Source organism: Colobus angolensis, unplaced genomic scaffold (assembly GCF_000951035.1).
Source record: "Colobus angolensis palliatus isolate OR3802 unplaced genomic scaffold, Cang.pa_1.0 Scaffold11, whole genome shotgun sequence".
In the NCBI taxonomy this organism is placed as follows: Eukaryota; Metazoa; Chordata; class Mammalia; order Primates; family Cercopithecidae; genus Colobus; species Colobus angolensis.
Genome location: NW_012112030.1, coordinates 8,017,073 through 8,030,059, shown reverse-complemented (window position 1 = coordinate 8,030,059; position 12,987 = coordinate 8,017,073). Strand labels below are relative to the sequence as shown.

The 12,987-nt window shown below is 44.6% G+C and overlaps 1 protein-coding gene across 2 annotated transcripts in view; it reads left to right on the top strand.

Moving 5' to 3' along the window:
- The window catches only part of MANSC1 (MANSC domain containing 1), a 21,868-nt gene extending 9,569 nt beyond the window's left edge, over positions 1-12,299 (top strand). For both annotated transcript variants that reach the window (XM_011953809.1, XM_011953803.1), the window contains 2 exons: positions 2,783-2,923; positions 10,615-12,299. In XM_011953809.1, the coding sequence (XP_011809199.1) occupies positions 2,783-2,923; positions 10,615-11,546 (1,073 nt within the window). In that variant the 3' untranslated portion in view covers positions 11,547-12,299. The remainder of the gene's footprint in view (positions 1-2,782; positions 2,924-10,614) is intronic.
- Positions 12,300-12,987: the final 688 nt, after the last annotated feature.

Genomic DNA, 12,987 nt, shown 5'->3' with positions numbered 1-12,987 from the left:
TCTCGATCTCCTGACCTTGTGATCCACCCACCTCAGAATCCCAAAGTGCTGGGATTACAGCCATGAGCCACTGCACCCGGCCCCATTTTCCTTAGTTCTAATAGTTGTTCTTACAAATTACCAAATCTGAGGGGTAGGATCAGGAAATCCCTGAATTAGTAGTAGCCAAGTCAGACAGAAGTGTGGTTGACCTAGAGACCTGATACTTTCTACTGGCTTCTGAAGTGAGGGTGGTCTTGTGATACTGAGCCCATAATCCATGGAGTCTGATGCCAACTCTGGATAGTTGGTGTCAGAACTGAACTGAATAGTAGGATATGTGGTTATTGCTGCAAAATGGTGTGGAGAAGACACCGTATACTTGGTGTCAGGAGGAAAAATTCCTTCGATGGTCTCATTGAGCAGTGTGTTTTGGAACACTTTATGCAAGTAATTTATGGAAATGACAGAGGTTTAATTTAAATTTCGAGTTTTTCTTTAAAAGTTGACATCAACATGTGTGTGAAATAGAAAGATCACCTGCAAGCAGGACTGAATACTGTAAGTGTGGGTATTTACAGGCATCAGCAAAGCCCTGCATTTCTTCTCAGTTCTAAGAAATGAGGGTTTGCTGTTTTATTCTATAAGCCGAAGTCCTATTACTGCTTTGCTACAAGCAGAAGTACTTGGGACCTCAGTTAATGGATCTCAAACATTTTCCTCACTTATTGAGGAATGGTTTAACCACTGAGGGTTCAAAAGTCACTATGATAACTTGATGATACTCTAGAAAAATACACATAACACGATGGGCTCAGTATCTTGCATACAATTTTGAGGCTTATGGACCCTCCCCTTTACCTAAGTGCTAAAAAGAAAGATATTTCTGGTATCACATTGTTGAGAAAGAAACGGCAGGAGTACTCCTGTTATTTTCTGAGTAATGGGGATATGACATGATAAAACTCCGGCAGAGGCTAACTAAATCTTCTTTCCCATCTGGGGAGTTGGAGTCGATCTCTCACCATTACATGACTAGCACCAGTGGTGGTGATGGTCGACAGAGCGTGTGTTTTTAACAGTTAGCCTATGTGCCTCTTAATCTTTAACCTAACTAGGGATATGCTGACCTCCCAAAGGTGTGAGACTGTACCAAATGGAAGACAAAATCAAATCTAGGCCATGATAAATCGAGAGTTTGATTTCTGTTGACACAAGAGGAACAGAAAAAGAAGCGAGCGGCTAGGTGCAGTAGCTCATGCCTGTAATCCCAGTACTTTGGGAGGTTGAGGGGGATGGACTGCTTGAACCCAGGAGTTCAGGATCAGCCTAGGCAATGTAGTGAGACCCCGCCTCTACAAAAAAACAAAAAATTAGCCAGGCATGGTGGTGCACGCTTGTAGTCCCAGCTACTGGGGAGGCTGAGGTGGGAGGATTGTTTGAGCCCAGGAGGTCAAGGCTGAAGTGTTCCGTGATTGTTCCACTGCACTGCAGCTTGGATGACAGAGCAAGACCCTGACTCGAAAGGAAAAGAAAAGAAAGGAAAGGAAAGGAAAAAGGGGAAAGAGGAAAGGGGAAAGGGAGAAAAGAAACGAAACCAGAAATTATAGTTAAGAGTGAAAAGTGAGGAAGAAAGGAGCATAGAAAAGCAAACATGACAAGGAGAGAGGGGAAATTGGAAGAAAAACACAAAGAATGGTACAGATAAAAATTAAAGGATAGATTGTATTCCATATACTACTTGGATCCTGTGTGGAAGGAGCCATGATAGCTATAATAATTTACTGATTCCATTCATGGCTTTATTAGACATCTGAGATGCTTTCAGAATCCAAGAGATGGCCAGGTGCAGTGGCTTACACCTGTAATCCCAGCACTTTGGGAGGCCAACAAGGGCAAACAGCTTGAGCCCAGGAGTTGAAGACTAGCCTGCGTAATATAGAGACTCTATCTCTACAAAAAATACAAAAAAAATCCGGGTGTAGTGGCTTGCATCTGTGGTCCCAGTTACTCAGGAGGCTGAGGTGGGAGGATCTCTTGAACCTGGGAGGTGGAGGTTGCAGTGAGCTGAGATCGTGCCACTGCACTTGCACTTCAGCCTGAGTGACAGAGCAAGATGTTATCTCAAAATAAAAATACAAATAAAAATAAATCCCAGTTTTGTAAGCAACATGTAAAGCATTGTGGGCAGGGGCCAGTGGAGCACATGCCTCCTTCTCTCCATCAGGCCTGCTCAGGGTGTGACCTTGGCCACATGAGTGTCAGATGTTTGGTGCTAGATTGCTGGCCCTGGCATCCACAGTGAACACCAGTGTGTGGTTGTCTTCTATCTTCTTAACACATCAGTAGTCAGGGCTTGACGATGGCAGAGTGGTCAAGCTTGTGGGAGCACTCTTCCCAGGATATTTGGGCTACCTCTGGAGCCACAGTGTCTTGGGCTGCTGGAGGTAAGTGACATGCAGGGGTGTGTGTGTGTGTGTGTGTGTGTGTGTGGTTGTGGACACCTTTCAACCTTGCCTTCTTGGCCTTTAAAGACTTTGCTTTGACTTGGACTTTAGCAGGGACAGGAGCTTCCTTCTTTGCCTTCGGTGCCATCTTAGAAAAAACTAAACCCAATGTCTTTTAAAATTGCCTTAAGCGACTAAACTAAGGAAAAGGAAATGATTCAGCGGTCAGCAAACAAGTGAACAAAATGAACAAAGGTGTTTGTGTTGGACTCCATGATAAGTGAAGTTTTTCCTGCTTGCCCTACTCTTTAGAAAATCTCATTTCAAAATCATGCTTATGAAACCTTTCATTGCAGGGGACAAAGCATGTAACTTGATGATCTTCGACACTCGAAAAATAGCCAGACAACCGAACTGCTACCTATTTTTCTGTCCCAATGAGGAAGCCTGTCCACTGAAACCAGCAAAAGGACTTAGGAGTTACAGGATAATTAGAGGTAATAAAAGCAGTATACTTTTTCTTTTGTGATTGGAATAACTTAAGACTGTGGTTTGTGGGAAAGATTTTCTACAAGAGTCTAAATAAAACTACCAGAAAGGGTCACAAATACTGAGACATAGCAGAAAATCTCATGATTGGAAATTCAATTTATCAAACCAAACTTTGATTTCCGATGAAAGGCGTGGTAGTGTTTGTTCTGGTTTGTTTCTGTTTTTACCTTTATGAGATAAAAGGCATACAAACCTTTTATGAAACATTTCTGAAGCACGTCTTTAGAACAAGGTCTGCAACACTGGAATAAGTATACAGGACTCCAGGGTGACTGTTTTGAAAGGGTGAAGACTCGTGTTAATATAGAAAGTTCTAGTATATTTGTTATTAAGTTCCCATTATAATCACATTATCTGAAATCAAACTTGTTTATGGCCATATCACCCTGAAGGCACCCAATCTCATCTGAAATCAAACTCACTGGATTTTATTGTTTAGACCTGAAAGGAAATTCATTCAAGAAATATTTATTAAACATTTACCATGTGCCAGATTCTCTGCAAAGCACTAGAAGTACAGTCTCCATGTTCATGGAACTTACATATTAATTCAGAATGGAAAATGAATAGCAAAAAAAAAAAATAATAATTACTGGGATATGTTTTGCTGAGACTTTGGCTTGTTAATTTTTCAAGTTGAAATAGTTTCAATATCAATTTTTCTTTTTTTTGAGATTATCCATATAAAAAAGGTAAAAACAAATATAATGTTGCTTAGGTAATTCTGTGGACCCTTCATAGACAGTATTTGCGTAAAATCAGAATTACAGAATTTAGTGGGGTTTTTTGTTGTTTGTTTTGTTTTTTTTTCCGAGACAAAGTCTCGCTCTGTCGCCCAGGCTGGAGTGCAGTGGCGCCATCTCGGCTCACCGCAAGCTCTGCCTCCCGGGTTCACACCATTCTCCTGCCTCAGTCTCTCAAGTAACTGGGACTACAGGCACCCACCACCACACCCGGCTAATTTTGTTTTTGTATTTTTAGTAGAGATGGGGTTTCACCGTGTTAGCCAGGATGGTCTCGATCTCCTGATCTTGTGGTCCACCCGCCTCGGCCTCCCAAAGTGCTGGGATTACAGGCGTGAGCGTTATTGTTGTTTTTTGAAACAGAGTCTCACTCTGTCGCCCAGGCTGGAGTGCAGTGGCGCTATCTCAGCTCACTGCAACCACCTCCTCCCATGTTCAAGCAATTCTCATGCCTCAGCCTCCCAAGTAGCTGGGGTTACAGACACCCACTATCATGCCCAGCTATTTTTTTTGTATTTTTAGTGGAGACGGGGTTTCACCATGTTGGCCAGGCTGGTCTCAACTCCTGACCTCAGGTGATCCACCCTCCTTTGCCTCCCAAAGTGGTGGAATTAAAGGCATGAGTCACTGCACCCGGCCTCCATTTTTCTTTTATTTAAGTTTTAGAAAGTTATCATCATACTCTTGATTTTTAACATTCTGCTTGTTCATTTATTCAACAAATAACAAATATTATTTAGCATCTTCTATGTGCCAAGTACTTTCTATGCCCTAAGGAAACAACACTTAACATGAAAAACAAGGTTCTGGCCAAGTGTGTTAGCTCATGCCTGTAATTCCAGCACTCTGGAAAGTGGGAGGATCACTTAAGCCCAGGAGTTCGAGACCAGCCTGGGCAACATGGTGAGCCCTCATCCCCACAAAAAATTTAAAAAATTACCCAGGCATGGTGCTGTGATCTTATAGTCCCAGCTACTTAGGAGGCCAAGGTAGGAGAATTCCTTGAGCCCAGGAGGTCAAAGCTGCAGTGAGCCGTGTTCGTGCCACTACAGTCTAGCCTGGGTGACAGAGTGAGACTCTGTCTCTAAAAAAAAAAATAGGAAAATAAGGTTCTCCCTTCTGGAACTTATGTTTTAGGGGAGAGAGACAATAACCATAATAAATAAATAATCGGCTGGGCACGGTGGCTCATGCCTGTAATCCCAGCACTTTGGGAGGCCGAGGCAGGCAGATCACGAGGTCAGGAGATCGAGACCGTCCTGACTAACATGGTGAAACCCCGTCTCTACTAAAAATTCAAAAAATAGCCCAGCTTGGTGGCGGGCGCCTGTAGTCCCAGCTACTCAGGAGGCCGAGGCAGGAGAATGGCATGAACCCGGGAGGGGGCGCTTGCAGTGAGCTGAGATCCGGCCACTGCACTCCAGCCTGGGTGACAGAGCGAGACTCCGCCTCAAAATAATAAATAAATAAATAAATAAATAAATAAATAAATAATCAAGAAAAATATAGTCACAAGTGCTATGCAGAGAATTGAGACAGGACGGTAGAATAGTCAATCAGTAAGTAAAGATGTAACCCCTAAACTGAGATCTGAACAGCGAAGAGCCAGATGTGAGGAGATCAGGGGAAGACCTTCCAGGTCCAAGGTCCTCAGGCAGAATGGTTTGGAGTGTTTGAAAAACCAACACTCCAATCCCAGCTGGTTGACTCATTGTGAAATATGTAGAGAGTGATATGCAAAACGGCAGGGAGGGCCAGATCACATAACATCTTGTAAGTCATAGGAGGGAGGTTTTTTGTTTGTTGTTGTTTTTGAGACAGAGTCTCATTCTGTTGCCCAGGGTGGAGGGCAGTGGTGCGATCTCAGCTCACTGCAACCTCCACCTTAGGAGGGATGTATGCCACCACTCCCGGCTAATTTTTGTATTTTTAGTAGAGACAGGGTATCACCACATTGGCCAGGCTGGTCTCGTACTCCTGACATCAGGTAATCCCCCCACCTCGGCCTCTCAAAGTGCTGGGATTATAGGCATGAGCTTCCGTGCCTGGCCGGGAGTTTTTAGGTGTGTGGTGGGAAACTGTTGGGAGTTTAATTTTTATTTTTTTGAGATGGAGTCTCACTCTTTCGCCCAGGCCGGAGTTCAGTGGTACAATGTCGGTTCAATATCACCTCTGCCTCCCAGGTTCAAGTGATTCTCCTGCCTCAGCCTCCCAAGTAGCTGGGATTACAGGCAAGCATCACCACGCCTGACTTTGTTTTGTATTTTTAGTAGAGATGGTCTCACCGTGTTGGCCAGGTTGGTCTTGAACTCCTGACCTCCTGACTCACATCTGTAATCCCGGCACTTTGAGAGGCTGAGGCGGGCGGATTACGAGGTCAGGAGTTTGAGATCAGCCTGGCCAACATGGTGAAACCCCATCTCTAATAAAAATACAAAAATTAGCCGGATATGCTGGCATGTGCCTGTAATCCCAGCTACTCAGGAGGCTGAGGCAGGAGAATTGCTTGAACCCAGGGGGCAGAGGTTGCAGTGAGCTGAGACGGCGCCACTGCACTCCAGCCTGGGCGACAGAGCAAGACTCCGTCTCAGGGAAAAAAGAAAAAAAAAAAAGGTGATTTCTGAAAGCTCACCATAGATGCCCTCTTGGGAATGGACAGTGACACAGCAGCGAAGTGGAAATGGAAAGACTGGTTAGGAGGCGCAGGTGAGATCGGGGTGAAGAAACAGGGAGTGGAGGGCGAGACGGAGAGATGGACATATGGGCTGTCCCAAAGTAGAGCTAACAGGACCTGCTGGTGGTATGGGTCTGGGGGGCCAGAACCAAAGAACCGTCAAGGCCAAGTCCTAGTTTTTGCCTTGAGCATCCAGATGAATGGTGACCCCATTTGCTGCACTGGGGGAAACTTGAGTAGTTTTAGAGTGATGGAATCTAGGTGGAGTGGAATCTAGGGTTCTCTCTTGACTGCATTAAGTATGAGGTGCGTGCGTGTTGACGCTGCTTTGCCCCCTAGCTGAGGCTGTGTCTGAGTTTTGTTCATGTGCCAGGGAAACCTCATGTGTCAAACATCCTCTCAAGCAGGAGCACGAAGCAGAGTATTGTGTAAATAAATTGTTGTTAGGATATGATGATAGAAATTACAGCTGAATTTGTTTTCTAATACTTCTGGAGTGTTGCTGCTTTTGTAATGCACATGTAAAAGAGCATGTATGGGATGAAGATCCTTGCCAATGGAAATGGAAAAAAAGGGAACTTGGCATGTGCATAAATCTTCTTAGGGCGAATGTGAAGGTAATGAAGTGAAATTAGAATTAAACGGTTCTTGTGGTGGCCACCAGGGGGCGTTGCCAGCCCCTGAGCAGGTTGATGGACACCTAGGGGCAACGTGGCACCAACCCCGGACATAGTATTCAAAGGACTGTTTATATCTTCAGGATGTGTGCAAGTTGTGTTTGTAATTCTGTTTATGAATCTGTCCATGTTGATGAATTCATATTACCCCATTAAAAATGAATTATCTGCCTCCTGCCTGGAGTGAAATTAAATACAGATTATCTGTTTGGTGGTTTGTTTCCGAAGAACTCTATTTCTTTTTCTTTTCTTTTCTCTCTTTTTTTTTTTTTTTTTGAAGCAGTGTCTCATTCTGTTGCCCAGGCTGCAGTGCAGTGGCGTGATCATGGCTCACTGCAGCCTCCACCTCCTGAGCTCAAGCAGTCCTCTCCATTCAGCCTCCCGAGTAGTTGGGACTACAGATAATGCACCACCATGCCAGGCTAATTTTTTAAAAATTTTTGTAGCAATGGGGGTCTCGGTATGTTGCCCAGGCTGGTCTCAAACTCCTGGCCTCAAGCAATCATCCCGCCTCAGCCTCTCAAAGTGCTGGGATTACAGGCATGAGCCACCGTGCCCAGCCTCTATTTCCTATATCCATTGACTAATATTTACAGACCAAGAGTTTGAAAGATGACAGTGGATTCTGTTCATTCTCTAAAGCCATTGCAGTTTGATATTTAATCGTTTATTGTTGTTGTTGGCAGCTTCATGGCATGTCATTTTTGCCAAGGACTGAAAGAATAGGATAATTCAGACATAGAATAAGTTGGGAGTGTGTTTGCTCAGCTGGGGTCCAAGTAATAGTCAGTCTCTCATTTTTCAACTCAGTGAAGTTGTTTGAAAATAAAACTCCAAAGAGGCGTTAAGGGTGCAGAGCTGCTTTGCAGCTCCCTTTGTGGCTCATCTCTGTGTGACTGAGAGGAAGCGCCATGCCCCAGTGGCAAACATGAGTGGGTGGGGCAAATGGAGCAGGTGTGGAGGATCCCTGTGTGGTTCTAGGACCTCTGCCAACGGAGGAATCTTATCAAGAAGTGGGACTGGCCCTAGCTTTGCTTTATTTATGAGCTTGCATGCTTGAGAAAGAAAACAGCTGTTTTGGCCATTCTTGTCAATGGCCATATTTAAGTTCTGATTTCACACACATCACAGAGTGTTTACTTAAACAGTCTTTTTCTTTTTTAACTTTAAAATGAATTATAGGCCAAGCATGATGGCTCACACCTGTAATTCCAGGACTTTGGGAGGCCGAGGTGGGTGGATTGCTTGATTCCAGGAGTTCAAGACCAGCCTAGGGGCAATGTAGCAAAACTCTGTCTCTACAAAAAATACAAAAATTAGCTGGGCATGGTGGCATGGCACTGTGGTCCCAGCTGCTCAAGAGGCTGAGGTGGGAGGATCACTTGAACTCAGGAGGTTGGCCGCAGTGAGCTGTGTTTGTGCTACTGCACTCCAGTCTGGGTGACAGAGCGAGACCCTGTCTCAAATATATATGTATATATTTTCAAATATACTTCATTTGACCCAAATTCTATTTTAGAGTAGAATACTATATCCTAGAACAGATGTCCACCAACTTTTTCTGCCAAGGACCAAATAGTATTTTAGACTTTTCACACCAGTACTTTAGGTTTTGAAATACAGAAATTTGAATTTTGTATACTTTTCCTGTGTCACACAATATTCTTTTGATTACTTTTCAGCCATTAAAAGAAATGTATAAACTGGCCAGGCATGGTGGCTCACCCCTGTAATCCCAGCACTTTGGGAGACTGAAGCAAATGGATCACCTGAGGTCAGGAGTTCGAGACCAGCCTGGCCAACATGGTGAAACCCCATGGCTACTAAAAATACAACCCAGGTGTGGTGGCATGCGCCTGTAATCCCAGCTACTCAGGAGGCTGAGGCAGGAGATCGCTTGAATCTGTGAGGCAGAGGTTGCAGTGAGTCGAGATCATACCACTGCACTCCAGCCTGGGTGACAGAGTGAGACTCTGTCTCAAAACAAATAAAAATTTTTAAAAAATGTGAAAACCATTCTTAGCTTGCAAGTCATACAGTGACAGATGGCAGGCCAGATTTGTCCATCAGGCTATAGTTTGCTGAGCCCTGTTCTAGATGGATGAATAAGTGACAGTGCAAAGAACCTCTCGGAGGGGTAAGGCTTAGAGAGTAGTCACAAGACAGCATGAATCCGAAGCTGCCTCTGGATCCGTTTGTAGGGAAGAGGAGACTGAGGACCAGTTTGGAAGCTGGCATGGAGGTGAGTTGAGGAAGGAAAAGGAAAAGAGAGCAGGAGTGAGTGGACTGAGAGATGCCAGGGCATTCCTCTGCTTCTTTCCTTGTGTTTTCTGCAGTTCTGATCTACGTGAGATGGTTAGCCTAGCGGCAGTGACACACAGCAGTTCACCTGGCCATTCCCTGCACTGGATTGCTTGAACAGCCCTTTCCACTTTGAGCTGTGATCAGTGGGGTGTGTGATCAGGGACACAATTCTGAGCTTCCTGGAGCAGGAGCAGGATCTGGGGCTGATCTCTCCCCAGCAGGCATCGGGACTGTATGGATTTCTGCTCTCTGTGTCTACAATGTGGTCATCATGATTTCAAATATTGGTCCCATCGTCCTCATGACCTACGACATGGGCTCCAAAATTCCAATCTTTGAGAGTCCGAGTGAAATCTCCCAGATAGCCTCGGTCCTCGGAGCACAGTGCTGGAACGACACGTCTCTGGTTTTTGTTGTCATTGTTCTGCTGCTGCTGTGGCCTCGGTGCTCAGAGGGGTGACCAGACCCTGCCTGGCCCCTCCTCCTCCTGCCTGTCAGAGACACATAACAGGGATTCTGCTCCCTCTCTCCTGCTCTATCGCCTCGTTTCCCACGGCTTCCACATACCTTTCTTGCCCGCCCCATGCCCCCACTGAAATCTCTCCTGATGATTACTTGCTTCCCAATTGTCATCTCAGTCTTAGTTGGTATGTCCTGCAGAAGTCCACACCTTCCCCCGCATTCTCCCTGCTAACCTTTCCTGCTCAGGTCACCCTCCAGCCCACTTTTTTCCCTGGCCTTGGCCCCTTAGGAAGATGAAGAACCCTCTCCATCTTCCTAAGCCTCTTGCTGCCCTGCTGAGCCCCTCCGGCTTCTCTGCCGTGCAACTCCCACCTTTTCCTTAATTTGCCTGGTCCTCCTCCACACATTTCTCTTATCTTCTGTCCTATCATGCTAGAAATAAACCACAGCATCTGGTAGAGAGGCGGCGTTATCAGATTCTCATTTAGCAATTTGTGTTTTTCCATTTTGCACACATTTTGATGAAATGTCAAGTATCAACAGTTTGGAGATTTGTTTAAGAGACAGGATCTCCCTATGTTGTCCAGGCCGGTCTTGAACTCCTGGCCTCAATCCGTCCCCCTGCCTTAGCCTCCCAAAGTGCTGGGATTATAGGTGTGAACCACCATGCCCAACCGGTTTGGGGATCTTTTGAACAAGCTGATATGTTTATATTTTTTAACCTACCTTAGCATGGAGTTATATAAGCACTCCTCTTATTTTCCATATATTTTCAGATTTTCCATCTTTGACCAGAAATTTGCCAAGTCAAGAGTTACCCCAGGAAGACTCTCTCTTACCTGGCCAGTTTTTACAAGCAGTCACTCCTCTAACCCGTCATCACACAGGTTATTCAAAGCCCACCGATATCTCATGGAGAGAGACACTTTCTCAGAAGTTTGGATCCTCAGATGACTTGGAGAAACTATTTAACATGGACAAAGCAAGTGCCCAGCTCCTTGTTTATAATGAAAAAGGCCATTCTCAGAGTTCACAGATTTCCTCTGATCAAGAAATAGCTCATCTGCTGCCTGAAAATGTGAGTGTGTTCCCAGCTACAGTGGCAGTTGCCTCTCCACATACCACCTCGTCTACTCCAAAGCCCGCCATCCGTCTACCCACCAATGCTTCAGTGACACCTTCTGGGACTTCCCAGCCACAGCTGGCCACCACATCTCCACCTGTAATCACTGTCACTTCTCAGCCTCCCACAACCCTCATTTCTACAGTTTTTACACGGGCTGTGGCTACACTCCAAGCAATGGCTACAACAGCAGTTCTGACTACCACCTTTCAGGCACCTACGGACTTGAAAGGCAGCCTAGAAACGATACCATTTACAGAAATCTCCAACCTAACTTTGAACACAGGGAATGTGTATAACCCTACTGCACTTTCTATGTCAAATGTGGAGTCTTCCGCTGCGAATAAAACTGCTTCCTGGGAAGGTAGGGAGGCCAGTCCAGGTCGTTCCTCCCAGGGCAATGTTCCAGAAAATCAGTATGGCCCTCCATTTGAAAAGTGGCTTCTTATCGGATCCCTGCTCTTTGGTGTCCTGTTCCTGGTGATAGGCCTCGTCCTCTTGGGCAGAATCCTCTCGGAATCACTCCGCAGGAAACGTTACTCAAGGCTGGATTATTTGATCAATGGGATCTATGTGGACATCTAAGGATGGAACTCAGTGTCTCTTAATTCATTTAGTAACCAGAAGCCCAAACGCAGTGAGTTTCTGCTGACTTGCTGGTCTTAGCAGGAGGTTGTATTTTGAAGACAGGAAAATGCCCCCTTCTGCTTTCCTTTTTTGTTTTTTTGTTTTTGTTTTTGTTTTTTATCTGAGATGGAGTCTTGCTCTGTTGCCCAGGCTGGAGTGCAATGGCACAATCTCGGCTCACTGCAGCCTCCATCTCCTGGGTTCAAGCGATTCTCCTGCCTCAGCCTCCTAAGTAGCTGGGATTACAGACATGTGCCACCATGCCCGGCTACTTTTTGTGTTTCTAATAGAGATGGGGTTTCACCATGTTGGTCAGGCTGATCTCAAACTCCTGACCTAGTGATCCCCCCCGCCGGCCTCCCAAAGTGCTGGGATTACGGGCATGAGTCACCACACCCAGCCCCCTTCTGCTTTATGTTTGGTTTTTGAGGAGGAGTGAAGTGGGAACCAAATCAGGTAATTCTGGGTAATCTGTCTTTAAAATACTCGCTGAAAACAAAGCTCTACCTAAAAATTTGATTGGCTTTTATGCAAAGAAACAGGTTAGGACATCTAGGTTCCAATTAATTCACATTCTTGGTTCCAGACAAAATCAACTGTTTATATCAATTTCTAATGGATTTGCTTTTCTTTTTATATGAATTCCAATAAAACTTATTCCAGATGTAGTTCCTTCCAATTAAATATTTGAATAAATCTTTTGTTAGTCAGTAATGTTCTTGTAAGTAGCATGTCCAGCTGGATAACTCTCCATTTATTTCTACTAGCAAAATGATTATGTGATGAAAATATGTGTTCCACGTTAAAATGACAAACCCCCTTTTCCCCATCAGTGGGCAAAGTCGCTTGGGAGAATTCTAGCAGAATGTTAGCCTACATGGAGACAGTGGTAAGTCAGTTCTGATAAATGGCCAAATCCACTTGGGATCTGTTCTAGTTAACTTTTTAAAGAAGTGTTATAGACATTTTCTAAACTTGTACTAAGTTAAAAATGTACCAATATTATTTTATATCCTTACCTAAATTGACCAGCAGTCAGTTTAAGCTTAATTTAGAACAACATTGGAAATAATAACCAGCACTAAGATTGATGCTGCAATTTTTACTGGTTACCAATTAAAATTTCTGAGAAAGGCTTTTAATAAAGTTTTCCAGACAAGTTACAGATGAGGTAACAAAGAGTCCAGAAGTCCCCTGGGTCAGTTTGACACCTCGTTTCTCTGGACTTCAATACGGTTATCTGTAAAACAGGACATTTGGTCCCTTCCAAGTGTTACCAGAGTTTTTACAGATGAAAATGGAATTCAGATGCGAATTTAATACAGTGAGCACTAGAGGGCAGTAGCTGGTCAGTAAGTACAGCAATTAAGACAAATGCAGGAAATGACAGAAAAGGCTT